General features: G+C 41.3%; 1 protein-coding gene across 1 annotated transcript; it reads right to left on the reverse strand.

Annotated features, from left to right (window-relative positions):
- Positions 1 to 1,264: 1,264 nt before the first annotated feature.
- Positions 1,265 to 20,860, reverse strand: LOC310857358 (neuroplastin-like). The gene is made up of 9 exons (XM_083762998.1): positions 20,665 to 20,860; positions 12,312 to 12,674; positions 11,102 to 11,273; positions 10,765 to 10,859; positions 8,960 to 9,093; positions 6,303 to 6,576; positions 3,660 to 3,681; positions 2,500 to 2,575; positions 1,265 to 2,183 (listed from the first exon to the last, which is right to left on the reverse strand). The coding sequence occupies exons 1-8, from the start codon at positions 20,762 to 20,764 to the stop codon at positions 2,515 to 2,517; spliced, it is 1,221 nt and encodes a 406-aa protein (XP_083619124.1). The 5' UTR covers positions 20,765 to 20,860; the 3' UTR covers positions 1,265 to 2,183; positions 2,500 to 2,514.
- Positions 20,861 to 23,167: the final 2,307 nt, after the last annotated feature.

Below are 23,167 nucleotides of genomic sequence, written 5' to 3' on the forward strand. Positions count from 1 at the left end.
AAAACCTTAGATGGAGATCGACAGGTGCACCATGGGCTGACTATAATGCAGAAGGAGTCTCTTGCAAAATGTGTGTATTTTTGTACAGAACGTTTTTTAACATAGGCCCATTACCTCTTTCCTTTATATCCCAAGATAGTGTGTGTGTGTGTGTGTGTGTGTGTGTGTGTGTGTGTGTGTGTGTGTGCTAGTACTACACATATACTATAGTGCACTATATAGTGTATAGTGCCCTTGCTTGCTTACAAACAGTGTGCTATTTGTGAGTGGACAAAGGAGCACCAGATGCTTTTAGAATTAAATTAAACCCTGCCAAGAAATAAAAATAAATCCACACCTCCGTTGTGCATTTATTTTTGATCCCCCCCGTCTGGCAAATCGCACCCACGTTATGTGTTTGAAGCAGGGCTGGACTGGCCACAGGACATACTGTACCGGGCATATTCCCGGTGGGTAGGCAGGCCAATAGGCGGCAGACCACCAGGAAAGGTCCGGGCGTGCTGCCATTCTGCCAGTGCCATCATGATAATTTCACTGTACCTCAGTACCTGTATCAGTGAGTGACAAATAAACCCTCTACAAAGGGTTGTGTAGTTGTCTGTTGGTTTGTATCATTTATGTTGTTCTGTAAAAGTGGTGGTATTAGGGCTTGTTTGTTTGTGTGTGCCTCGACAGAGCGGGCGGTAGAGTTTCTGCTATCTGCGCGCTGGTTGTGGTGGGCCGGTCTGGGCCAAATTCACGCGAAAATGACCGGGCCAAATTTTTGTCCCAGTCCAGCCCTGGAAGTAGAAATACTCTACTCACAACAGCCATTCTGACAAACCACAGAGTTCACAGCTCTTTGACATTTCTTTTTATTCTTAAAAATGACTTGGGATTGCTTTACATGTCTCAGTCCTGATATGGGCGCTCGTCCACTGCCTCCCACTATAGTTATAGAGAATTCATGCAGCTGTGTAGCATGTCATCAACGCTCTAATGTGAACCTACTAGGCTAATTTAAAGCTTTATCACACAGAAATCAAAAGCTGCAAGGTTTTTATATTTTTCAATATAATCAATATGAATAATAATTGCATAGGATAATAGCCATGCTATACATTACATATACGTTAGAAAAAAAATGTTAGAATGATTTGACTACAGATTTCCTAAATTAGATACAGCACCCACCCCCACCCCCACCCCCCACCGCATTTGTTTTTTTTTCTTTTTTTTTTAATTTAAGATATTTTTTTGCGGCTCACGCCTTTTATTGGTTTTTTTGAAGGGACAGACAGTAGGCTGACAGGAAACGGGAGAGAGATGGGGGAAGACATGCAGTAAAGGCCGTGTCGGGCTCGGGAGTCGAACCCGCGGCACACTGCGACTGGATTACCAGTCGGGTGCCCAGACGGTTACGCCACCACCTGGGCCCACCGCATTTTTCTTAACATTTAAGTGCATTCATTATACAGCATGAACAACTTTCATATTACTTGATACATACATAGTTATAGTGATTTGATACATACAGTACATATAGCAAAATAAAACCTTGATCCGATAAATCTTAGAACCTTGATCCGATAAATCTTAGAGGGACATTGCAGAGCCCTTGAAATGTCACACACATACTGTACCATCTGATAAACGTGTACCAACTTATAAAATGGTATGCAGTGGAATGATAAAACTGTACATGACTGCCATACCAGATTATGGTGCCATGTTCTTACACAGTACATTGCAAAGTTTAGTTTTCTCCCCTATAGTAACACAAAGTGCAAATGTATCAACATGAAGCCACTCTCAGAATAAATAAAATAATAAAAACCTATTCTGTGTCTAACAGCAGGTCAACATCGTACATGCATTTACTTCCAAATGAGTAAAATGTATTTGAAATATAAAGTCGAGTTGATAAGTGAAAAAAAAACCCAAAAAACCCTAAAAACTTAAGAAACTTCAACAACTGCATGCAGCAACAATGGTTATAATACAATTCCAAGCTGGTTTGGATTGGAACTCCCTCAACACCCTCACACACACAACAAAATAATAAGGCATGCCTCAAACGGTACAGCCATTTAAGCCCATATTTCTGACAACGACCATACTTAATGGCATATAATACTTTTAAACAATTGCTATGGATTCCTTCTGGTTTTACCTTCATGTGGTCAATACATATATAATATAATCTGCAAGCAAAAGAGAGAAATGGGGCAGTTAGTGCACGGGGCAGCATCATCATCATCATCATTCATTCAGCGTTTATTTGGTTTGACAAGAGCTTTTGGTGATCATTTCACATCAGTGATCATTTCGCATCATCTGGTAATTTGTGGTCATGTGCGAGTGAAGAATTGGAGGGCTTATTTGATGTTTAGCGGTAACTTGACTGTGGATTTACTGAATGACTGACAGTTAATATCCTCTCTTCTGGTGTGTGTGTGTGTGTGTGTGTGTGTGTGTGTGTGTGTGTGTGGGGGGGGGTCAAGAGGATTAAATACTTACCTAGTAGACAATCACTCAGTTTGTATTCCTCTGGCGGAGGTTCTTGTCTTTGTGATTGTTGGTGGAATTAGTTTTCCTTAAGTGGGGAGGATATGAAACAATTAGGTGTCTGTCTCAAAATAAAGGGCGTAATGTAGTGTATACAGTACAAAGACGATAGTGCAGTCGTCCAATCTCTCATCCACATGCAGGACAAACAATGATCAACAGTAATAGTATAAGAATAAAATCTGCACACTGGTTCTCAGCTCCACTCGTTTATTGCTGTTCTCAATGCGCGGCATGCAGGACTTTGAGGAAATGCTGATGAACGTTGAGTAAAACTGTGATGTGACAATAAAGATGATTCCGTTTCTGAGTAAGTTCGAAACATTGAGAACAGCAATGTGCAGTGCAGACTGTATTTGTATTTTTTTTAACTTTATATACATTATACAGTATAATAATACAGTATAATATAGACTCATCAGCTAGTTTTAGCCTGCCCAGAGAGTCAGATGGGTCTGGTCAGTGGTGGAGAAAGTACTCCAATGTTTTACTTAAGCAAAGGTATCAATACTGCAATGTAGAAATACTCTGTTACAAGTAGGCTACAACTAAGGCCTCACTCACACCTTTCCATCTAGCATACAACATTGATGCATGCTAGATGTAAGCAAGATGTAAGTGTCATGGCCGCCCCAATGCATTTCCAATGGAAGTCACATGGTTTGATACAACATTTTGGACTACAAGCTGTTGTACGGCTTTCGGCTGTGTTTCGACTGTAGTAAAAGTACAAATTTGTCTCTCAGATGTTGGAGTAAAAGTAAAAGTATTGGAAATTGGAATTACTCAAGTAAAGTACAAATACCTAAAAATCTGTACTTAAGTAAATGAACTTAATTACTTTCGACCACTGGGTCCAGTTCGTACAGCATCAACACTGTACAGATCACGCCACATCACGGCATCACCAATCACAGGAAAGCATACTGAATTGTAATACATTGCTGTGATTTCACAAACGTTGTGCCGCTCGCAATCGCATTATGCGGCAGACACATACTGTACACATCAGTTTGTGGGTCCACACCACACAGGTTGACAATCACTGAGCTATACAACACATCTCCAAAACGAAACATTGAACAAATGAAGTTACTGTGACATATACTTACGCTGGTCCTGAAGGTTCATCATCTGCAGCAGAGAGGAGTGAATATTGAGAGAAGATGAGAGAGAAAGATAAGAGTTGGGGAAACGACTCATGCACACACGGATGAAATGACAATTTATTTTATAGAGAGAGCATGACAAATGGCAACATGTTTCAGTGGCGGACCAGTCATTCATCAGGGTATTGAGAGGACCAGCTGCCCTGGACATCTGCTTTAAAACACAGAGGGCGGTCAGTCATGCTCACAGAGATGGCACACTGTAAAATCCTGAGTGTACAAATGCACCCAAACGGACGGGCCGGGTCCATTTGGTTCCCTGCGTACGCTCTCAGAGTAAAATGGAAACTGAGGATTTTAGCTAGTGCTGGACGATATTGCTTAAAAAATATATAAACGATGGCCTGAACATCGATGTTTGATGTCTCATTGTCGTATTTTCTTATCTAAAAAAGGACCATACGCCATAAATAGATTGCCATTGTCATACTAAGGCCATATCGTTCATAAACAGAAAATTTATTTTTAGATTTTGCGTATATTAGATACTTCACAACGTTAACTCTTACATTTTCATGGAGCACAATCAGAACACATGTAACAATAAAATGATAATGTAGCACAGATCATGGCTAAATTACACCAAATATACAGTATATATATTTGGTGTAATTTAGCCATCAGATATATTGCCCAGCACTAATGGAAACACACATAAGGAGCCTGAATAGGGAACAGACCAGAAAGCGTAAAAAACATTTTGTTTGCACAATTAAAACCAGCACAACGAACAGAGCAAAACTTCTGTTAAGTCAGAGCAAATATACACAGGCAGGTCAGTTTAAAACCATTTTTGTCATGCACAAACAAGCACTGTTCAAACTCAGTTCACTCGGAAAAACCGAAAAGCAGCCCCATCAATACCAACCAAACTATATGTTACAGCCATCGGTTGACTTGACTAATAAGTTATAACTAGTCTCGTGTGGCCAGGCAATTAGAGTTCTCCACTGACCGATATGTCTGGTCTGGTATTAAACATCTATTTTCAATGTAGTTACTAAAACGGTCACTAACAAACCTACACATATTGTTTTGAACACTATTCATATCATCAATATATATATATATATATATATATATATATACATATACATACATACATACATACATACATACACACACACGGTATATTTTTTTGTTTCCACACAGTTTTCAACTACATTGAATTCAGATGTCACTACTAGACATAGCGGTAGGCGGACATCTCAGATCGCCCGGCTACGCGAGACTACCATTGACCTACTGTATCATCAAATAGCACGATAAGAACTATAAGCTTTATATCTTTAAATGTAGTAACATGCATGGCATTTGTAAACTGTAGTCTTACTGTGGTTAATAATTGACTGACATTTTCAGCCCGTTGAATTAAGACTTGTTCTACTAATTTACATAAAAGGTCAAATCTTTAGATGAGATAGTGCGTGTCGGCACTATGATGCGTATAGCAGCGAGATGAGACTGGATGCTTATAGAAATTCAGGAGGCATGCAAGGTACTCTCACTTACCACAAACATGGTTTGGGTTATGCGATTTGGGAAAGGGGGAGATATAATCTGTTAAAATACTCAAGAGCACACCCAATACCGTAAAAGGTTGTTGCAAATATGTGTATAAAAATGGCCAGTAAGAATTTGTGTGCAAGAAATGTGTGCCCTAGATAGAACAACTTGGAAATGCATCATGGTAGCAAAAGTCATTATTTTCTATTAAAAAAAAACTGCTGTGTTCAGTTATGATCACATACTGCATTGTAATTCAAATTCAGTTCTATTCTACCACAATGCATTTTGACATTCACCCGCTGGGAGCTGTATTTAAATCAGCAACATGTGATAACATTAAGATTCAGCTGGAGAGGAAAAGGAACCAGTAATGCATAATTTACGTTAGTTAAGCACATAATATTATTAGTGAAGCACTGCATAGCAGGCTGACAGTATAACTAATGATGTCTTTAAATTGGCCATCCTTTTCTGGAACTTGGGGGACAAAGACAAAGTTCCCAGGAAAATAATAAATAATTGATGTCTGTCCACTTCTCACTACACTGCAGTATCCCATTTCTCCATGAATATTAAATGGGTGAAACAGTCCTGACAAGGTGTGCCGCCCAGTACTGCAACAGAGTCCACCTGTTGGGCTGAATTATTGAGTGCTGGGCACACAGTGCAGTGTCAGGTGACTAGTGAGTGCACAGGAGTGATCATGCGATGTCAAAAGTGTGACACCCTCACTTTCTAGAACACCCTATTCCTGTCTTGGCACATCAGTGTGTCTTGGCACATCAATAATTTTGATGTCCAGGACATATGTCCTGGACATTTTACGTACAATACGGTTAGTCTAGACTAGAGCCTAATTTATACTTTGACGCACAATGGTGTTGCTCAGTCGCTATCTTTGGCATGCAACAAAAGTGTCCAACCTGTGCCTCACAAGTTCTCATCAAAAGGTCCCAGGCAGCATAAAACCTGGACACACCTGGACTGCACAAGAAACTAATTACAGTTATCCCCAAATAATAATATAAATAATAATAACAAATAATATGTCAAGCTACGGTATATCGGAGAACTCACCGTCTCCTATGTCCTCTGGCTTCTTGCGCTTCTCGTAGACGACGATGATGATGACGAGGATGATGATCTCGGCCAGGACCCCCAGCAGAGGCCAGAGGGGGGCCAGTGTGCTGCGTACCCTCAGCACAGAGACGATGGAGGACGTGCCGATCATGTTGGTGGCGTTGCATTGGTACTCGCCGGGATCTAGGCCGATGTCCAGGTTGAGAATGTGCAACTCCGTGTAGTTGTCTTTGTTGGCGATCAAGAATCGTCCAGACGAGTTGTCGATGTCCTAACAAAGACAACAGACAACAGAACCTGAATGACATGATCCACAGTGGATGTGTCATACAGACGTGAGTATGGCAAACAGCCATTTTCGATCTTACTCTTATACACAGCGACTACTTATCCCAGTGGGAGAGAGATTCCCACCGTTTTGAAAATACAAACCGAATTGAACAAGGAAAGGAAAATCCTGAGTAAATGATTGGAGAAACAATGCATACAGACTCTGTGTGTGTGTGTGTGTGTGTGTGTGTGTGTGTGTGTGTGTGTGTGTGTGTGTGTGTGTGTGTGTGTGTGTGTGTGTGCGTGCGTGCATGTGTGTGTGTTCTTCATATGCAAAGGGTCATGTGCCAGTGTGACGGATTAGAATTGTGCATAAACGTGCATTTGGAGAGGTGTGTCTAGTCAGGCCAGTGAGTGTGTAAATAATTACATATACTGTATAGTTTTGGGCAGTTTTTTAATGACAGCTCATGGACATCGTTTCAGCCAGAAGTGTCCTTTTTCAAACGTGATTAGATCACTGGTCAGTACAACCCCCGGTCTTACTCAGGTGCTTGTATGGTCAACCAGATTCACAGCTGTTCAACTATCCACAAATACTTTCTGTAGAATCTTCCCTCCAAGCATAGGTGTTATTTTATGTCAAGCCCTTTATGGCTGCTCTCAATGGTCTTTGTCATCTTAAAATTCAGTTCACTTCTTTCTTCATTCTTATAGCATATTCTGTGTACAAATGTATGGTTTAGTCTTGGATCACTCAAGTTGTGAATCAGCTATTTTCTGTGCAAGCAACTGTTCTTTCACTCTAGAATGACAGACAGGCCTGCAGCTCTCTGGGTGGTCAGTAAGTTAGGGTTCTTTCTAATTAAAGGCAGACCCTTCTGCTCATCATTGAGAAACTTAGTCTGTATTCTCTGTTCATTCAACCCTCGTCATTTTGGATTTAGACTTGTTGGGCTATATATTGCATGTGACTTTTCCATATATTTCTGTAATGGTATGTCTCGCTGGGAATAAATGTATCCCACCTTGATAGTTTGACAAAGTTTCTGTCTACATTTATTTGCAGTCTTTACCATTCGGAACGCAAATGTACCTCCAAAACAGAAAGACAAACATGTGGAACAAGGAACATAAGGTACATAGGAGCTAAACGTATTTTTGTTTGGCTTCCTTCAGACAATGCAGCAGCATAGATAACAAACTCAAACATCAATCACAGCAAGCACAGCAAACAAAGGGACAGAATAAAGTGTGCAAGAAAGAGCAAACAATGAGTAAAAAGTAGCCATTTCGCCCACGGCCTCTTATATCCAACTTTATATCTGGCTAGTGTTTCAATGGGAACAGTGACAAAAAAACTCTGTGAGTATATAGGATCGTAAGTTGTGGTCAAAAGCGAATATTCTATGACCATAATATAAGTCCATAACATGCATTAGTGCGATATGCAAGGAAAAACAGAAGACCAAGTCTTCCTCAAGTGATCAGACTGTGTCAGCAAAAATAATCTGTCGACAACGACATAGAGGGGGAAGTGCATAAACAAAAAGAAAGAATAGAACTGGCAGGCTGGCACATTCACTGGACAGCAGGTGCAGAACCAACAGTGGCAATATAAAAAAAATAGAAGTCTGCACACTGGAACTTTGTAAAGTTCCCAGTCAAGGCTTTGTTATAGATTAACATTTCGACACAGTCTTCATCAGAATGTGGCACATTTCAGACTAGCCACCAATCAGTGCTGCTGGGCAGCAGTGATTTGGTGATACACACTGGTGCAGTCAATGTGCTGTGTGTCTTGTTGAAGTTCATAGCCTATAGTAGGACTGAAAGTTCTATAAAAATATACAACATCCAGAATAAAAAAATTTTTTATGCAGAATGCGATAAGTATACAATATACATACATAACAACGGCTCATTAAAACCAACATGGCTCAGTGCATGAGTGGCTTTTTTTGTGTGTTGTGTGTGTGTGAGTCCACTTGACCTCTTAAGGCCGTTTCAGACGTGGAGAGAGTGCCGCAGGCGTTTTCGCTTGGATCAGCAGACCCTGTGCAGACCCGTAGCGTGCAAAAAGAAGCTGACCACAATCCAGCTCTTGCCACTCACGGGCGCGGCGCTAAACGAACGCCTGAAACGAACGTGAGAATTTCACCGGAACGTGCCCCACTTCACGTCTCTCTTTACAAAGAGATTTGGTGTAGGTGGGAAAAAGAGCGGATCAAGCATAGAACCCTGAGGGACCCGCGGGTCAACTACGTACATAGGGTTTATAGGTGGTTAAAGCTAGCTTGTTCTGCAGGCCATTGTTAGCCTTTTTCCGATAAGAAATATGAATTTGCTGAGCTATATGAGCGTACTAGCGCAGACATACATACCATGGGGAAGCCACGGTCCAGTTTGCGCCAGGTCCAGATGGGGTACGGGTAGCCTGTAGACTTACAGTAGAGCATAGCGCCCTGGCCCTCATTCTTGTTCTCGCTGCGCTTGTGGCCTGTGATGTCAGGAGCAGCTACACAGAGAAAGCAAAGGCAGGGATCTTTAAAAGGCACACATTTTGTGTATAATGGTACAGGTTCACTACTAGGGCAGTGATTCACAATCTTTTTAGTCCAAGACTCAAAAGAGAAATCAGACAAATTTGCCCGGGACCCAAACTAGTAGATCAAGCAGATCTACAAGCTCACAACGCGTCGCTTCGTGCCGCGTTGTGAGCTATTTTCACTACTTTCACTTCAAATTTATTTGATTTCTTCATGAAATTACTGAATATATAGGCCTATAGTAGCAGCTCTACAAGTTCACAACGCATCGTATGTTGTGAGCTTGTATATCAGCTATTTTCGCCAAGCTACCCCATCATATATAGTATAAAATAGTGCTTAAGTGGTCAACTTTCTGATCATAAATTATGTCTAACTTGCATCATTGCAATCTTGCCGCTTGGCAATTCAGAGTAAAGTGCTGTATGCATTAAGTAGCCTACGGTTAGGGACTGAACAAGCTGCCATACAGTAGCGTAGTGAGACCGGCATTAACACTTGGCTATGCAGTTTCCCCCCAAGCCATTAAATTAAGACTTTTATGCACTATCAGGAGAGCGCCACACTTAGAGTAGAAGCCTGACAAACTGCAGCGTCAACTGGAATGAAGGAGGACTCAACAATAATCTAGTAAATTCATCCGACATTCACTGTTTCACACAACTACATGTAATTGCACATTCAGTTTTCCCATTCTGGAAAAAGTTTATATATATATATATATATATATATATATATTATTTAGAGACCTGCGGATGGCGGATTTAGCCGCGAGTAACTGCAGTTTCGGATGGATTTGAGTGAATAAAATAGGCTATATTATTAGTTAATATTGGATAAACCGCGGGTGAAATAATGCGGGAAATAAATGAATGGCATCTATCTATAGGTTTATTATAGCTTTTAAAACGCACAAAATATCGGCGTACAGTAGGCTATAGAAGCCCATGTGCTTTCCTGCGCTGCTCGCAGTTGGCGGATGCTACGGTTAATATAAATAGGATGATATAATGAATGCGGTTGGATAACGGGCGGATAATGAATTTGCGGTTGCGGTTGACAAAAAACTCCATCCGCGGGTCTCTAATATTTATATATATATATATATATATATATATATATATATATATATATATATATAATCATTACATAATGTTATCCATTGGGAGCAGGAACATAAGTACATCATAATTCATGCATCATTAATATTTGTTTAGTACCCATTTAATCACAAGTAATTATTGATGATGTAACAAACAGCTGCCCACTTGCAAATTTTCCTACTCAAATGGACACATGCCCCACAAAATGAAAACAAGCACAATTTACCTCCATAGCAATGCATGCCTGAAAAATGCTAGATCGAGGCAGGTTTTAACCATTGAGACATAATCCCTCACCATCACACAAGACACCATCTGCTGCCACTGAACTAGATAGTATTAGACATCAGTTAGACAAGAGGGGTCAAGGACGTTGCTTGGCCTTTTGAGCCACTTCAAACCCTTTACATGAAAGGCCTGTCAACACTCAAGGCTACCAAGATCATTTGTACTAGTGTTGACATCTCAACGGCGGGTTTCAAGATGGAAGATTGCAACCAACAGGCACCGTTAGCTTTATTGTGAATTGTCATGTACCTTTCACCTCGATGGTTGCATTGACTGCAGGAGCTAATTGGAAGGTGTAAACGCACATGTACTCTGCGGCATCATCTCCTCTTGGTTTGTTCAGCCTGCACAGCAAAAACAAAACCTCAATTAAACAAACACCAGGAATCTATAAAGCCTCAATTATACTGTATGACAGTGCTGAACAGGCCTACCAGTGAACTGGTGCATATACTGGTTCCACACTGTGACCATGAGGTCAAGACCCAATATATTGAAGAACATAAGTAAATAATGTGTATAAAACCCTCTCAAAACCTGCCACCATCGTCACGGAGGTTTGGTATAGGACGGTAGGACTTCCTACCTGTATTCAGTGTTCTTGGCGTTGCTGATGCGAGTGTCCGCAATCTCCTCGCCGTTCTTCATCCAGTAGCTCTCGTCGTGGGGACCGTGGGCGGTGGTCAGGTTGCACTGCAGGGTGATGGCGGGGTTGTGGAACTCCAGGGTGGTGTGCTCAGAGGACGCGATCACCGGCTCTGCAATAAGAAAAGGAAATGATAAAGACTGAAAAAAGATCCCCCCTCCCCCATCCTGCATGGATGATGATGGGGTGTCACGGTATGACCACTAATGCACAAAGAACCATCTCATTAGTCAGCTGTGGATGAATAATGATAATAATAAATAATATATAGTTGTAATACATAATAGTGATAAGCCAGCCATGTTTCACGGATGTTTTGATGTCAGAACATAATGACGGGGCTTAACATAAGATCTGTCCCCAACATATTAGGCTACTAGCAATAATATAAACCAATACGAGTTAAATGTTCATACTTATACTGTAGTGTATAGGCAGTTGTAGCACGACAAAATATTCAGGCACCAGGAAAGCTGACGTCCCTCAGCTCCTCTTAAATAACCGTGATACAGAACTGACTGACTGATTTGATTGCTTTCCTGCAGATTGTTTTGCTTCAGCCCGTCACAGGACAAATCCCTTAAAATCGAAAGACCCATCCATTTAAAATATAGCGTAATTGTTCATAAACCTCACTTTAAACATGTAAATCTGGATTGAAATATGATAGGATTGCAGGGAAAGATAATACATCTAACACGTTGTGTTACACTGACAAGGAAAGTACACAACAACAAAAAGTATGATGATATAAATGTCATGACTTTGAAGAATGACAAACTAATATGCTGAACAGAGTAGCTATGGTATGAGAGGTATGGTAAGGAGGACATGGGTTTGATGCTACAGGTTGTAGAGTGAAGGGAGTATAGTGGAATTGAATATTCTCTATTTCAAGGTCTGTGGATGGTGGAGGTTTCTATAAGGAGAGTGGAGGTCTTCTGGAGGTTTTCTGAGGGTGACGACACACCACGGTAAGGTTTTGGAGTGGTTTACTAAGGATGGTGGAGGTTTCTATAAGGAAGGTAGAGGTCTTCTGGAGGTTTTTCTGAGGGTGACGACACATCACGGTAAGGTTTTGGAGTGGTTTACTAAGCCTCAGAATGGAGCGGGGTAGCTAGGGAGTTCTTCCTGTACAGTGACCACTCACTCTGCAGCACAGCGATTGTGGCCTGTGCACGGATCCAGGTGGTGCCCGGGTTTGTGTGAAGGTCATTGCGGTGCGGGTCATTGCTGGCCCGACACTCGTAGGTCCCGGCGTCGTCCAGACCGGTGATACCGGTGACGCCCAGCACGCTGACCGCGTTGGTGCCATAAGCCGTGTTGATGGACACGCGTCGCTTGCGGGCACCGTCCCACAGCTGCCTGAAGTTCTCAACTCGGTTGATCTCAGCGTACCACCACTGGATCTCCGGCGTGGGGTTGCCCACCACGTTGCAGTATAGCTCAAAGTTGTCCCCCCTTAGCCTAGTCTCAGACAGTGGTGACTTCACAAAGCCAGCAGAGCCAGCAGCTGAAGGGTGGAACAGTGCCGTGTTGTCCACAGAGTCAGTCAACGCAATAATAAGAGGAACCACAGGGAGAGAGTGGACGTAGGAAGTAAGGAAAGGCAGGAAATAAAAAGATAAATTAAGAAGGAAGCGGTTATAGGGAGACGGAAGAAAATCATGTTAGGCAAAACAAATCCATTAAGAAACTATTTAAATGAAAACAAAGACCATGATAAAACAGGATGGAAGAATAGTGAGAAGGAAAGTGAAGTATAATGCAATTCTTCTGGTTTACTTTAAACACTTTCAACCTTTCAAGCTATTCAGAGCATGTCATTATAGGCACGCATTTTCCAAAATGTTCCAAAATAACAAAAAACTGTAGATGTGGCCGTTTTGTGTGCTTGTAGATCAGCTAGTATAAAGTAGGTCTTCAAGCGTTAACTAAAACATTAGATTAGCTTCTCCGTGCATGATGTCTTGCAGAATGTGAACAGTCAAGATTATGCCAACAGCGATCACATCAACATTTTGGGATCGGAGACATGACCTCACTTCTATTCCAGTCATCCCTCCTGCTATTCCAGGGAACATATAATTCAATTCCGCAGTAATCATGCAATAAGGGAAGCTCTCACTTGGTTTGGCATTATTAACGGACTTTGAATTAATTTGTATCTGGCTGGTTATCCGCCATTCACCTCCAAAGTCCTCCATGTGACCTTGTCATTTGCAAACCACAACATTAACCCTACAGACTCCAATCCACAATTGTGATCGTGTGTATATAGCATACATTTGAAATCTTCTGTTAACATTTAATTTAATTTTAATTTTTTAATTGTGCCCGGCCTCATGGCATACCCAAAACAGGCATGCCACCGGATGAAGGTGTTTAACTCCAAGTTTATCATTCTGCAAGTGAACCAAAATATCTCCATTGGCGATAACTAGGAGATAAGCGGCCATCGGAGATTTAGAAAAGAGCATCCCACCTCCAGCCATAAACACACACACACACACACACACACACACACACGTACAGCACAAACACCAACAAATTGCACACTGCTCCGGAGATTCAAACATGCAGACCGACCAAGTCACAGTGGCTAGTAAGATATTCACAGGTGTGTTTTTGTTGTCCTCGTACACATACTCTCGTACAACCCGTCAGTACTGTAGTTGGTTAAAGTCTGGGCTGGACATGTACTGTGATGACAAATAGCTGCTTAGATGTTTATGCCAATAAATAATGTGCTGTAACTGAAATATATAGTTCACAATACCTCATGCCTGATGTATACTTGATTTTGCGACGTGTCACACACCGAAAGCAGCTGATCTACAAGCTTACAATTCATTGCGGTGCGAGGAGTTGTGAGCTTGCTATTCTTGGTGCACGACACTGGTGCACTATACGCTGCCCATGTGTGGGAGATATTTGTTTACCTTACGCAGTGCATCAACCATCAATTGATTTACAATGGATAGTTAAGCCTGAGGATTTTTCTTATGTCATACATTTTATTAGCTGAGCATTACGTTAATTATTTCACCATGCCACTGAACCTTTAATCAACTTCCACTGGCCATCTGCCTCCGTCAACCAGACGACACCTGTTTCCACTTAACTAATTATTACCTAAGCCTTGCTTCATGCACACATCAGGGGTGGCAGGTGGCCTAGCAGTACAGAGGCTAACCAGCAAATTAAAAAGGTTGCTGGATCCAGTAAGGAAGTCATCTTCCAGTGGCCTTCCAGTAATCTGGAATATGCACTCCCACGTGTATATCTAGTAGACATAGTAGCCTTTTTAGATTAATATGCAAATACACAGCACACATATGCATCTAAAGGACGGATGTGTGATATTGGTTTTGATAGCACATCAGTGAGCTGGATGCAATCCTACCTGGAGGGGAGAGAACAGATGGTGGAAGTGAACGGAACACCTTGTACAAGGTTTCTATGCAAGTATGCATGCACCTCTTGGTATCACAGAATCTCAAAGGCCCTTAAAACAAGGCTCCAGACTTCCCAAAACTGGTCAGGCTACGAAGCCACCTCACCGTTGCCCATTTTGACAGGCTGGAATGGCTTAGGGCTGACGACGGAGTACAGCATCTTGCAATGGGGTCTGGTCCGCAAGATTCACTACACCACCAAGATACCCATGTACCTGTCTAAATCCTACCTTAATGTCAACAAAAGTCCACACCCACAACACCAGAGAGTTCAACAAACCATGTGCATGTGCAACCCAGATTCGGCACAAACATGGGACTAAATTAATTTCGCTCCTATGCCACCAAAATGTGGAACGACCTACCAACAGGCTACGGCTTCAGTCTACTCCTTTTCGGTCCAAATATTTTCTGAAAAGGGTCTTCACAAGGGTCCTCACAATTTACAATTCAGCAGACGCTCTTAAGATTCCAGAGAGATTTACAGTAAGCAAGAACAAAACATGGTAATACATCAAATACATTAAAAAATCACACCCCTGTGAAGTGAGTGGTGAAACTCCGTGTGGGGGTCCCCAGAAGTTCCAGACCCACAGGAACGGTTCCGGCGAGCCGCCCGGTGTCCGAAACGGTTGAGAAATGACAGTTACTTTGTGGGGGTCCCCAGGGGGTCCCTCTACTGTACTGTACTGTACTGTCACACCCAAAATCAATTCAAGTTTCAATTCAAAGGGGTTTTATTGGCATGAGAAAACATACGTTTACATTGCCAAAGCAAGTGTCACAATACAATAATAAGAATCACACCTGTGTGAAGTGAGTGGTGCAACTCCGCGTGGGGGTCGCCGGGGGGAGGGGGACGCACAGGAAGGCACCCAGGGTGCCGGCCCAGTTATGGCGAGCCGCCCCGCGTCCGAAACGGTAGAGAAATGACAGAGTTACCGTGTGGGGGTCCCCGGGGAGTCCCCAAGGGGGTCCCCGGAATATTCAGACCCCCGGGAACGCGCCCAGGGGGCCGAGTCTGCACCTATAGTCAATGCTTTCCTAAGTCTTGGGTCGTTTACCATGCTCAGGTATTCAGCCAATGTATATGCTCTTTTTATTTTAGTGATAGATAGCATTCCATTTTGCTTTGGTTTTGGGTAGTCTCTTTCCATTATGTCAGGTAGCTTTCTTTTTGTTTATTTAATATAATATTATAATATAATGTGGTTAAGTCCAATGGGTTTTCCGTCTGGTGGCTGTGCATGCGTTTGTGCATGTAGTCCCTGGACCAGCTGACTAAGAGGGCATCCCTGTAGGTTTTGGCTATGATTGAGGGCTATGTTACTGAGCGTGTCTGGGTTGCTTTCTTTTAGGTGGTTATGACATTTAAGTGCTCTCTTCTTTATTTTGATAACGAGTGTCGCCATAAATCTGCCCTGCAAGCATTGTTTGTTGTTTTTCGTTGGGTACAGAGAATGGATTTGTGTGTGTGTGTGTGTGTGTGTGTGTGTGTGTGTGTGTGTGTGTGTGTGTGTGTGTGTGTGTGTGTGTGTGTGTGTGCTAGGCTGTGCAACAGTGACACTTGTGAACAGTGAAAACCAATCAAACACTATTCAGGGACAGGGACACACATAGCTGTCGAGTGGTTGAAAAATAGTCATCAAGAATAATCATACGTAAGCTAAGAGCCTACCTTAGTGAGCCCACAATTACTTATCTAATTTAACAGTAGAATTGACCCCAGAACTACATTAGGCCTACTGTTTATATACAAATCAGATGTTGGATATCGAGAATTGGATTGTTGGAGAATAAGAATTGTTAACACCAAGAATCGACATAGTATGCCTCCTTAAGCTAAAGTTATCAATTCCTTCATCTATCCCCTTTTCTGACAGTTACTCATTGTAAAACCATGACATCATCATGTGTCTGTCTTCTACAGGATATACTGTAAGGAACACTGTTCCTTACAGTAAAGATGGAGTGCCATGATTTTTTACCACCCTAAAACATGATCATCAGGTATTATTATTATATAAGGAGGAAGAATATTTTTTAGAAAAGTGTACATTATTTGTTAAAATCACACGCACACCTGGTTTTCTTGTTGGGCGTGTGGTGGTGATGATGGGTGGTGATGGGTGGTGATGGGTGATGAAACCACCTGAACTGAACCCGGCCCCCACAGCTGTTGTTGTATGATAAAGGGAGGGGGGGACTTGACTTACTCCAGGAAGAGACCCTAAATACAAAAGGGAAGACATCATTGCACCCAAGAGGAAAATATGCAAGAGGCTCGAAGTCAACTTTACTTCCCGTATCTGCGTGAAGGGGGCGGACACATTATTAGGAGACGGGAAGAATGTTTGAATCTATTCATTTCCAATGGGAGAATGAACGTGAACACAGCTTATGATCCATTCCTTAACTCCATGGACAGTGAACTAAATACTGGACCCAATCATCACAAGGCACACAATATTTCCAAGATATTCATACTAAAACGGCTTCTTTTAGCGAGACAAATCAGGAGAAAATCTACTTTGTTATCGACCTTTCTTTATCCCTTTCTTTACTTTGTCCATCTGCAATTTGACGGACGACACATAGGGGGCTCCTGGCCCCATATTTAAGATGACAATATGTGAATATTATAACGTGAAATGAAAATGTGTGTTCCGATGCTTAATAATATAATTTTCCATAACTGTATTTTAGAATCTTGGTTGATGGGGGCTGATTTGGGAAATGGGAATCATGACATTTGCCATTATGCTCTCAATGCTCAGCCACATGACTGTTGTCAGTGTTGTTGTCAGCCTATGGGAGAGGGGAGGGGGAGGAGCTAACCATGCCTACTTAGGAGACCATTTGTAGGATTTGTAGTCCATTGCGCCTCTAGCGGCACCAATGAAGTTTACCCATCTTCATAAATAGACCATCTTTGATTGCACATACTATAACAACCACACCAAGGGGAGAAGCATACTGTCACCTCATAAACACATGAAAAACTGGGCGGAACAAATACTAAAATCACGGCACTCCATCTTTAACTTACGTATACCTTTTTTCTACAGTCTCTACACTGAAATAATAAAACAGTTGAAAACCATTGCAGGCCTATTCTATTTCGTCACAAACAATGTATCAGGAATCAATAAGGCAATCTGTAGAAGAATCAAACCAATAAGCAGAAACACTAATGGCACCGGTATCAAGAAAATCTTCAATTCCCATCCCTATAATAATAATAAAAGAATAACTTCATTGTAAAATGACTGTAGTCTGGCTTCGTACACGTAATGGTCCACATCACAGCAATTAAGATAACTGACCTCTAAACCAAATAGGAACTATATTCGGCACACTGCTGTCTGTGTACGTATATAGGCCTATCTAGATCACAGCCAGTTCCTCCATCCGCACTGAGCATCCTTCCTTTGATTGGTTGATGCTGTTCCTTATCACAGAGAAATTAATGCTCTGTTTATTTTTGCAATAATGAAACGGAACAGCAATGGGAGGATAAGCGACGTGATAAGAACATTGAAGAGGAAGACAATAATGGAAATGGTTACAGTCTATTAACCATTTGAGCAACCTATACCACTCAGGCTTCGCCAAATTCCATCATAGTGAATGTATATGTATCCAATTACATTGACTGCATATTTGCATAAACAAATAAAATGATAATAAATACAAATGTCCATACTGTAGAGTGTGTAGATAATGATAATCAACAGAGAAACTAATTGCGTTTGTAATTGGATACAAAGTCCTTGTGTATATACGGTGTAGGGTGTAGTGTACCTCAGCAGCCTGAGCTTCCTGATATTGGACAGAGAAATGTCTTGGAGATGAAGATGAGTAGTGACTTTAAAACCACTCTACCATCCATATTCTGGGGGTTACATTCACCCAAAATGTGGACCAAGTACACAGCCGACCCCGGTCAACTATTAGCTTACAAAATATACAGTATGGCTTATTAGGTGGTTAAATAACATTATATATACTATATATTGTAATTAGGGCTGTCAATCGATTAAAATATTTAATCTGATTAATCGCATGACTGTCCATAGTTAACTGTGATTAATCGCAAATTAATCGCATTAATCGTTTTCAAGATTTTTCCTATCAAGGTCCATTATTTATTCTGCATTTGAGCCACGGACCACCATTTGATGACATTTAGCCTTCCAGACCCAAACTAAAGAACTGTATTGATGTTGGCCAATGGTACCATTACGAGAGATAACAGGCCTTGTTGATCAAAATAACATGTTTTCTAAGTTTTCTAATTGTGTAGACTTAAATTAACTTAAGTAATGCAGCTGTTTAACAATTATTCAACTCTTCAGTGTAAAATTGCCATGCGTCTCTCAACCATTCTGTCAAACTTCACAGTGTGTTAATCGCGCGTTAAAAAAAATAGTGCCGTTAAAAGGATTGTGAGCTAACTAGTTAATAGTGCGTTAACTTTGACAGCCCCAATTGTAATCTGTAGCAGTCTCCAAACGTTCCAGTCTCTCACCTGTGCAATACATTATTGATGAAGAAGAATATAGAAGCTATAGCTATGCTCTGTGTCTACAAGCTGCCATCATAGAATCTTTTATACATTCAGAACTTGGGGAGATGAGAAGAGAAATACATATCAGTCAGCCATCTTTTAAATGTCTTCATAAGACATACTCCATCAGGAAATACTTCTTCACTCCTGCCATCTGATTTTATTCTACAATGCTGCTGTCTTTGAGTTTTATAAAGCACAGATGAAAGAAAACATAGAATGATTAGTTGCATAACAGCAATATGAATTTGAACGGTATACATTCCTACACATGGAAATGCACACATATTTTCTGACAGACAATCCAGTCTGGGATGCAAGCACTCTTGTACAGGCGCGCGCGCGCACACACACACACACACACACACACACACACACACACACACACACACACACACACACACACAGAGAGAGAGAGAGAGCTTGGTGAGCACAGGATTTATGAACATCAGATCAGGGCCATTTGTTAGAGTGATGATACTGAATTGAGAGATCAATGCCATTCTGCAGTGTGCAGTGCATCTCAGTGAAGAGTTAAAAGACCATTCTCTTGCAAGAGGACATTAAAGCCATGGTTCCCAGTGCAGCATTGGCTCTAAAAATAGAAACATGCAGCAAAATGGACTGGTGGCTATGGCTATTTACAGTGCATCGATCACATCATAGGTTTTACATCTTGTCAAATATACATAGGTAGGCCTACGTGTTGTGTTCAGTGAAAAGGACAAGGGGATTGTTATCAGATCACCCAGTATGGTAGAAAAATGCGGGATTTGCGAATCCCTGAGTCATATAGACTCATATTACATATTTGAGCGCACCGCTATGCATGACAGGTTGGTTGGTTGTGCCGTGCGTGTGATTTTTTCGTGCGTGCCTGTGTGTAGGCTATAATATGTCTTGTCTTCTAGTCGAGGGGGGACATCACATATGTAGCCTATAGTATAGTGTTTAGCTCTGTCCACAATCTGCAGTCTCCTTATCTTGTGCTTTTTTCTAACCTTGTGAAATAACTTGTCCTTGCTCAGCAAGTCGTTCGGATCGCAAGCCTATATTCGCTTCACATTTCAAAGGACATTTTAGGGACGCAGTCACACAACTCGGGCCTGTGGTGCCCCGTATTAATTACCCGATATCATAATCACACTGTAAACTATTGATCATCATAATAATAACACGTTTCGTTTTTCGTCTTCTTTTTTTGCTCTCTCTCTCGCAAACGCTAATCCAAAAGGTTCACCACCACTCGCAGCCCATTACGCACGCACACACAGCAACAGCATAGATAAGATAAGACACATTCCAAGATGGGTAGCCTAGCCTTTAACTGGTCAAAAGGATCCGTTTGCAAAAATAATAATTAAAATAACGAGTTAAATTATATATATAACTGACAAGATCAAATGTATCTAATCTATTTACCTCCAACGTTCATATTCATGGTGTCATTTTTGTCAAGGCGTGCACAATCTTACCGTTCTGTGATTGTGAAGAAACGGAATGCAGCATCAGTGATCCAAATATCGCCACCGAGAAGGACATTATTGCAGCTCTTGATCGTTTGCCAGGTATCATCTTCTTTTAAAAAGAGGGAAACGGGCTGGGATTAAAGATATGCCGGTATGGTAGACAAGTGGTGCGTGGTGGTATAAGGACAGTGACCTGAACCCAATGGGATCAAATGTGGAGCAGAATGGCAATCAGAGCGGAGGTGGCACTTACTCCAATCGGGTCAGGCAGAAGCTCCGTCTCTAGGTAGACTGGCCACATAATAATGCTATAGTAGCTACCTGTGCGCGCAGCCTACGCGTAGGGTAATTTCCCCCCAACATTGTGTTCTTAAATCATATCTTGTGTTGTGTAGTGTGTGTGTACACTGTCCTTCACACACCAAATAAGCTAAACAACGTAGACTCAAAGTAATTTGATATTTTTTGCACATGCATTAAAAATAGGCTATATATTTAGTAAGATACAGTTCAACAGACATGTGCCTCATGGGAAATGTAGGGTTAAAAAGTACCTCATGCATTCAAACCTATCGCGAGATATTACCAGCTGGATCTGCTCTGCTGCACGACTACAGACATTCATTACTAATTAGTCATATATTATGTGCGCTACACCGCTGTACGATGGAGCATAAATTGGACAATTAGTGGTTGTCATTGTCAGTCAACCACTGGTTGTCAACCACTAACTCCCAACTGATTGATTGATTGATTGATTGATTGATTGATTGATTGATTGATTGATTGATTGATTGATTGATTGATTGATTGATTGATTGATTGATTGATTGATTGATTGATTGATTGAAAACCAGAAATAGCACATATTAAAGGGTCCTCCATTTTCAATTTATCAAAACATTTAAAAACATACAAACTTTTATGAAAAAACAAAAACAATCATCCTTAACATAGGTATCAAAGGAAAACATGTACAGTAGCCTATATAGACAATTTGATTGATTGATTGATTGATTGATTGATTGATTGATTTATTAACAGTTTGCAGAATTACAGTACATTTCAAGTACAACTCAATACAAAAACTGTTAACAATCTGTTAACTGTTAACAATCAATCAGTTCAATTTATCAAAACATTTAAAAACATACAAATATACACTTTAATGAAAAAACAAAAACAATCATCCTTAACATAGGTAAGGGAATCAAAGGAAAACATGTACAGTAGCCTATATAGACAATTTGATTGATTGATTGATTGATTGATTGATTGATTGATTGATTGATTTATTAACAGTTTGCAGAATGACAGTACATTTCAAGCACAACTCAATACAAAAACTGTTAACAGTGAGTGGACGACGCCATAAAGCATTACACTTGTTTACAATAGGGCCCACCATTTTCAATTCATCAAAACATTTAGAGACGTATGAATATACACAATTATATTGTCAAAAGGAAATCATCATAGAGGTAAAAAGGAAAAAGAAACATATACAGTGAGGGGGAACAGATTTCAAGGGATTCGCATGACTTAATGACTGTTGGTAGGGCGTTCCACATTTTGGTGGCATAGGAGCGAAAATAATTTAGTCCCTTGTTTGTGCCGAATCTGGGTTGTACATGGTTCGTTGCACTTCCTCTGGTGTTGTGGGTGTGGTCTTCGTTGACATTAAGGAAGTATTTAGACAGGTACTGTACATGGGTATCTTGGTGGTGTATCGAATCTTGTGGACCAGACACATTGTAAGATGCTGTACTCTGTCGTCAACCCTAAGCCATTCCAGCCTGTCAAAGTGGGCAGGGGTGAGGTGGGTTCAGGGGGTGAGGCAAGTAGGAGCCTGACCAGTTTGTTTTGGGAAGTCTGGAGCCTTGTTTTAAGGGCCTTAGAGGTGCTGTGGTACCAGGGGTGCATGCATATAGTCGATGAAACCTTGTATGAGGGATGACCAGTGAGGAGATCTTTTTTAATGGTGTGTTTAAGTATTTGGGGAAGCAGGTTTCATCCACAGCGTGTAGAAAATAGAGTGTTATGCTGCCACCTACTGTACTATACTGTAAAATACATGTGTGCGTGACTCAGAATCACTAGACTGCAAATCAGTAAATTGAAGTTTTAAACAGATTATTGTCTCCACCAGGCCGAAGGCATGGGGGGAGAGTATGTTTTGCACTCCGTCCGTCCGTCCGTGTGTCTGTCCGTCCGTGTGTGTGTCCGTGAGCAGCTAATCTCCGGCACCGTTAACCCGGTCGATGCCAAATTTTGCACACACACTCCCTGGATGACAACGATGAACCTCTGCCCCAAAATTTCCAGAATGGCCTGTTATAGCGCCACCAGGAGGCCGCTTTGTGCAAAACAAGTTTTTGCACAGTACACCTACTCTCTCTAGAGCCATTCAACGAAACGGGTCTTTCAGAATTCTCAGACTCCATCCTGATTGGTTAAGATTGGCTTCCAAAGTTCACAGGAGTGCTCAGTTTCAAACAAAATGCTGCAA

Source organism: Protomyctophum parallelum (assembly GCF_964188405.1).
Source record: "Protomyctophum parallelum genome assembly, chromosome: 4".
NCBI lineage: Eukaryota > Metazoa > Chordata > Actinopteri > Myctophiformes > Myctophidae > Protomyctophum > Protomyctophum parallelum.

Excerpts from the sequence above, each read along its gene's own strand:
- LOC310857358 (XM_083762998.1), bottom strand. The coding sequence starts at position 20,764 with ATGATACCTGGCAAACGATCAAGAGCTGCAATAATGTCCTTCTCGGTG. Across the intron at positions 11,274-12,311 it reads CACAATCGCTGTGCTGCAGA|AGCCGGTGATCGCGTCCTCT; the intron begins GTGAGTGGTCAC and ends TTCTTATTGCAG. Across the intron at positions 10,860-11,101 it reads GCCAAGAACACTGAATACAG|GCTGAACAAACCAAGAGGAG; the intron begins GTAGGAAGTCCT and ends TTTGCTGTGCAG.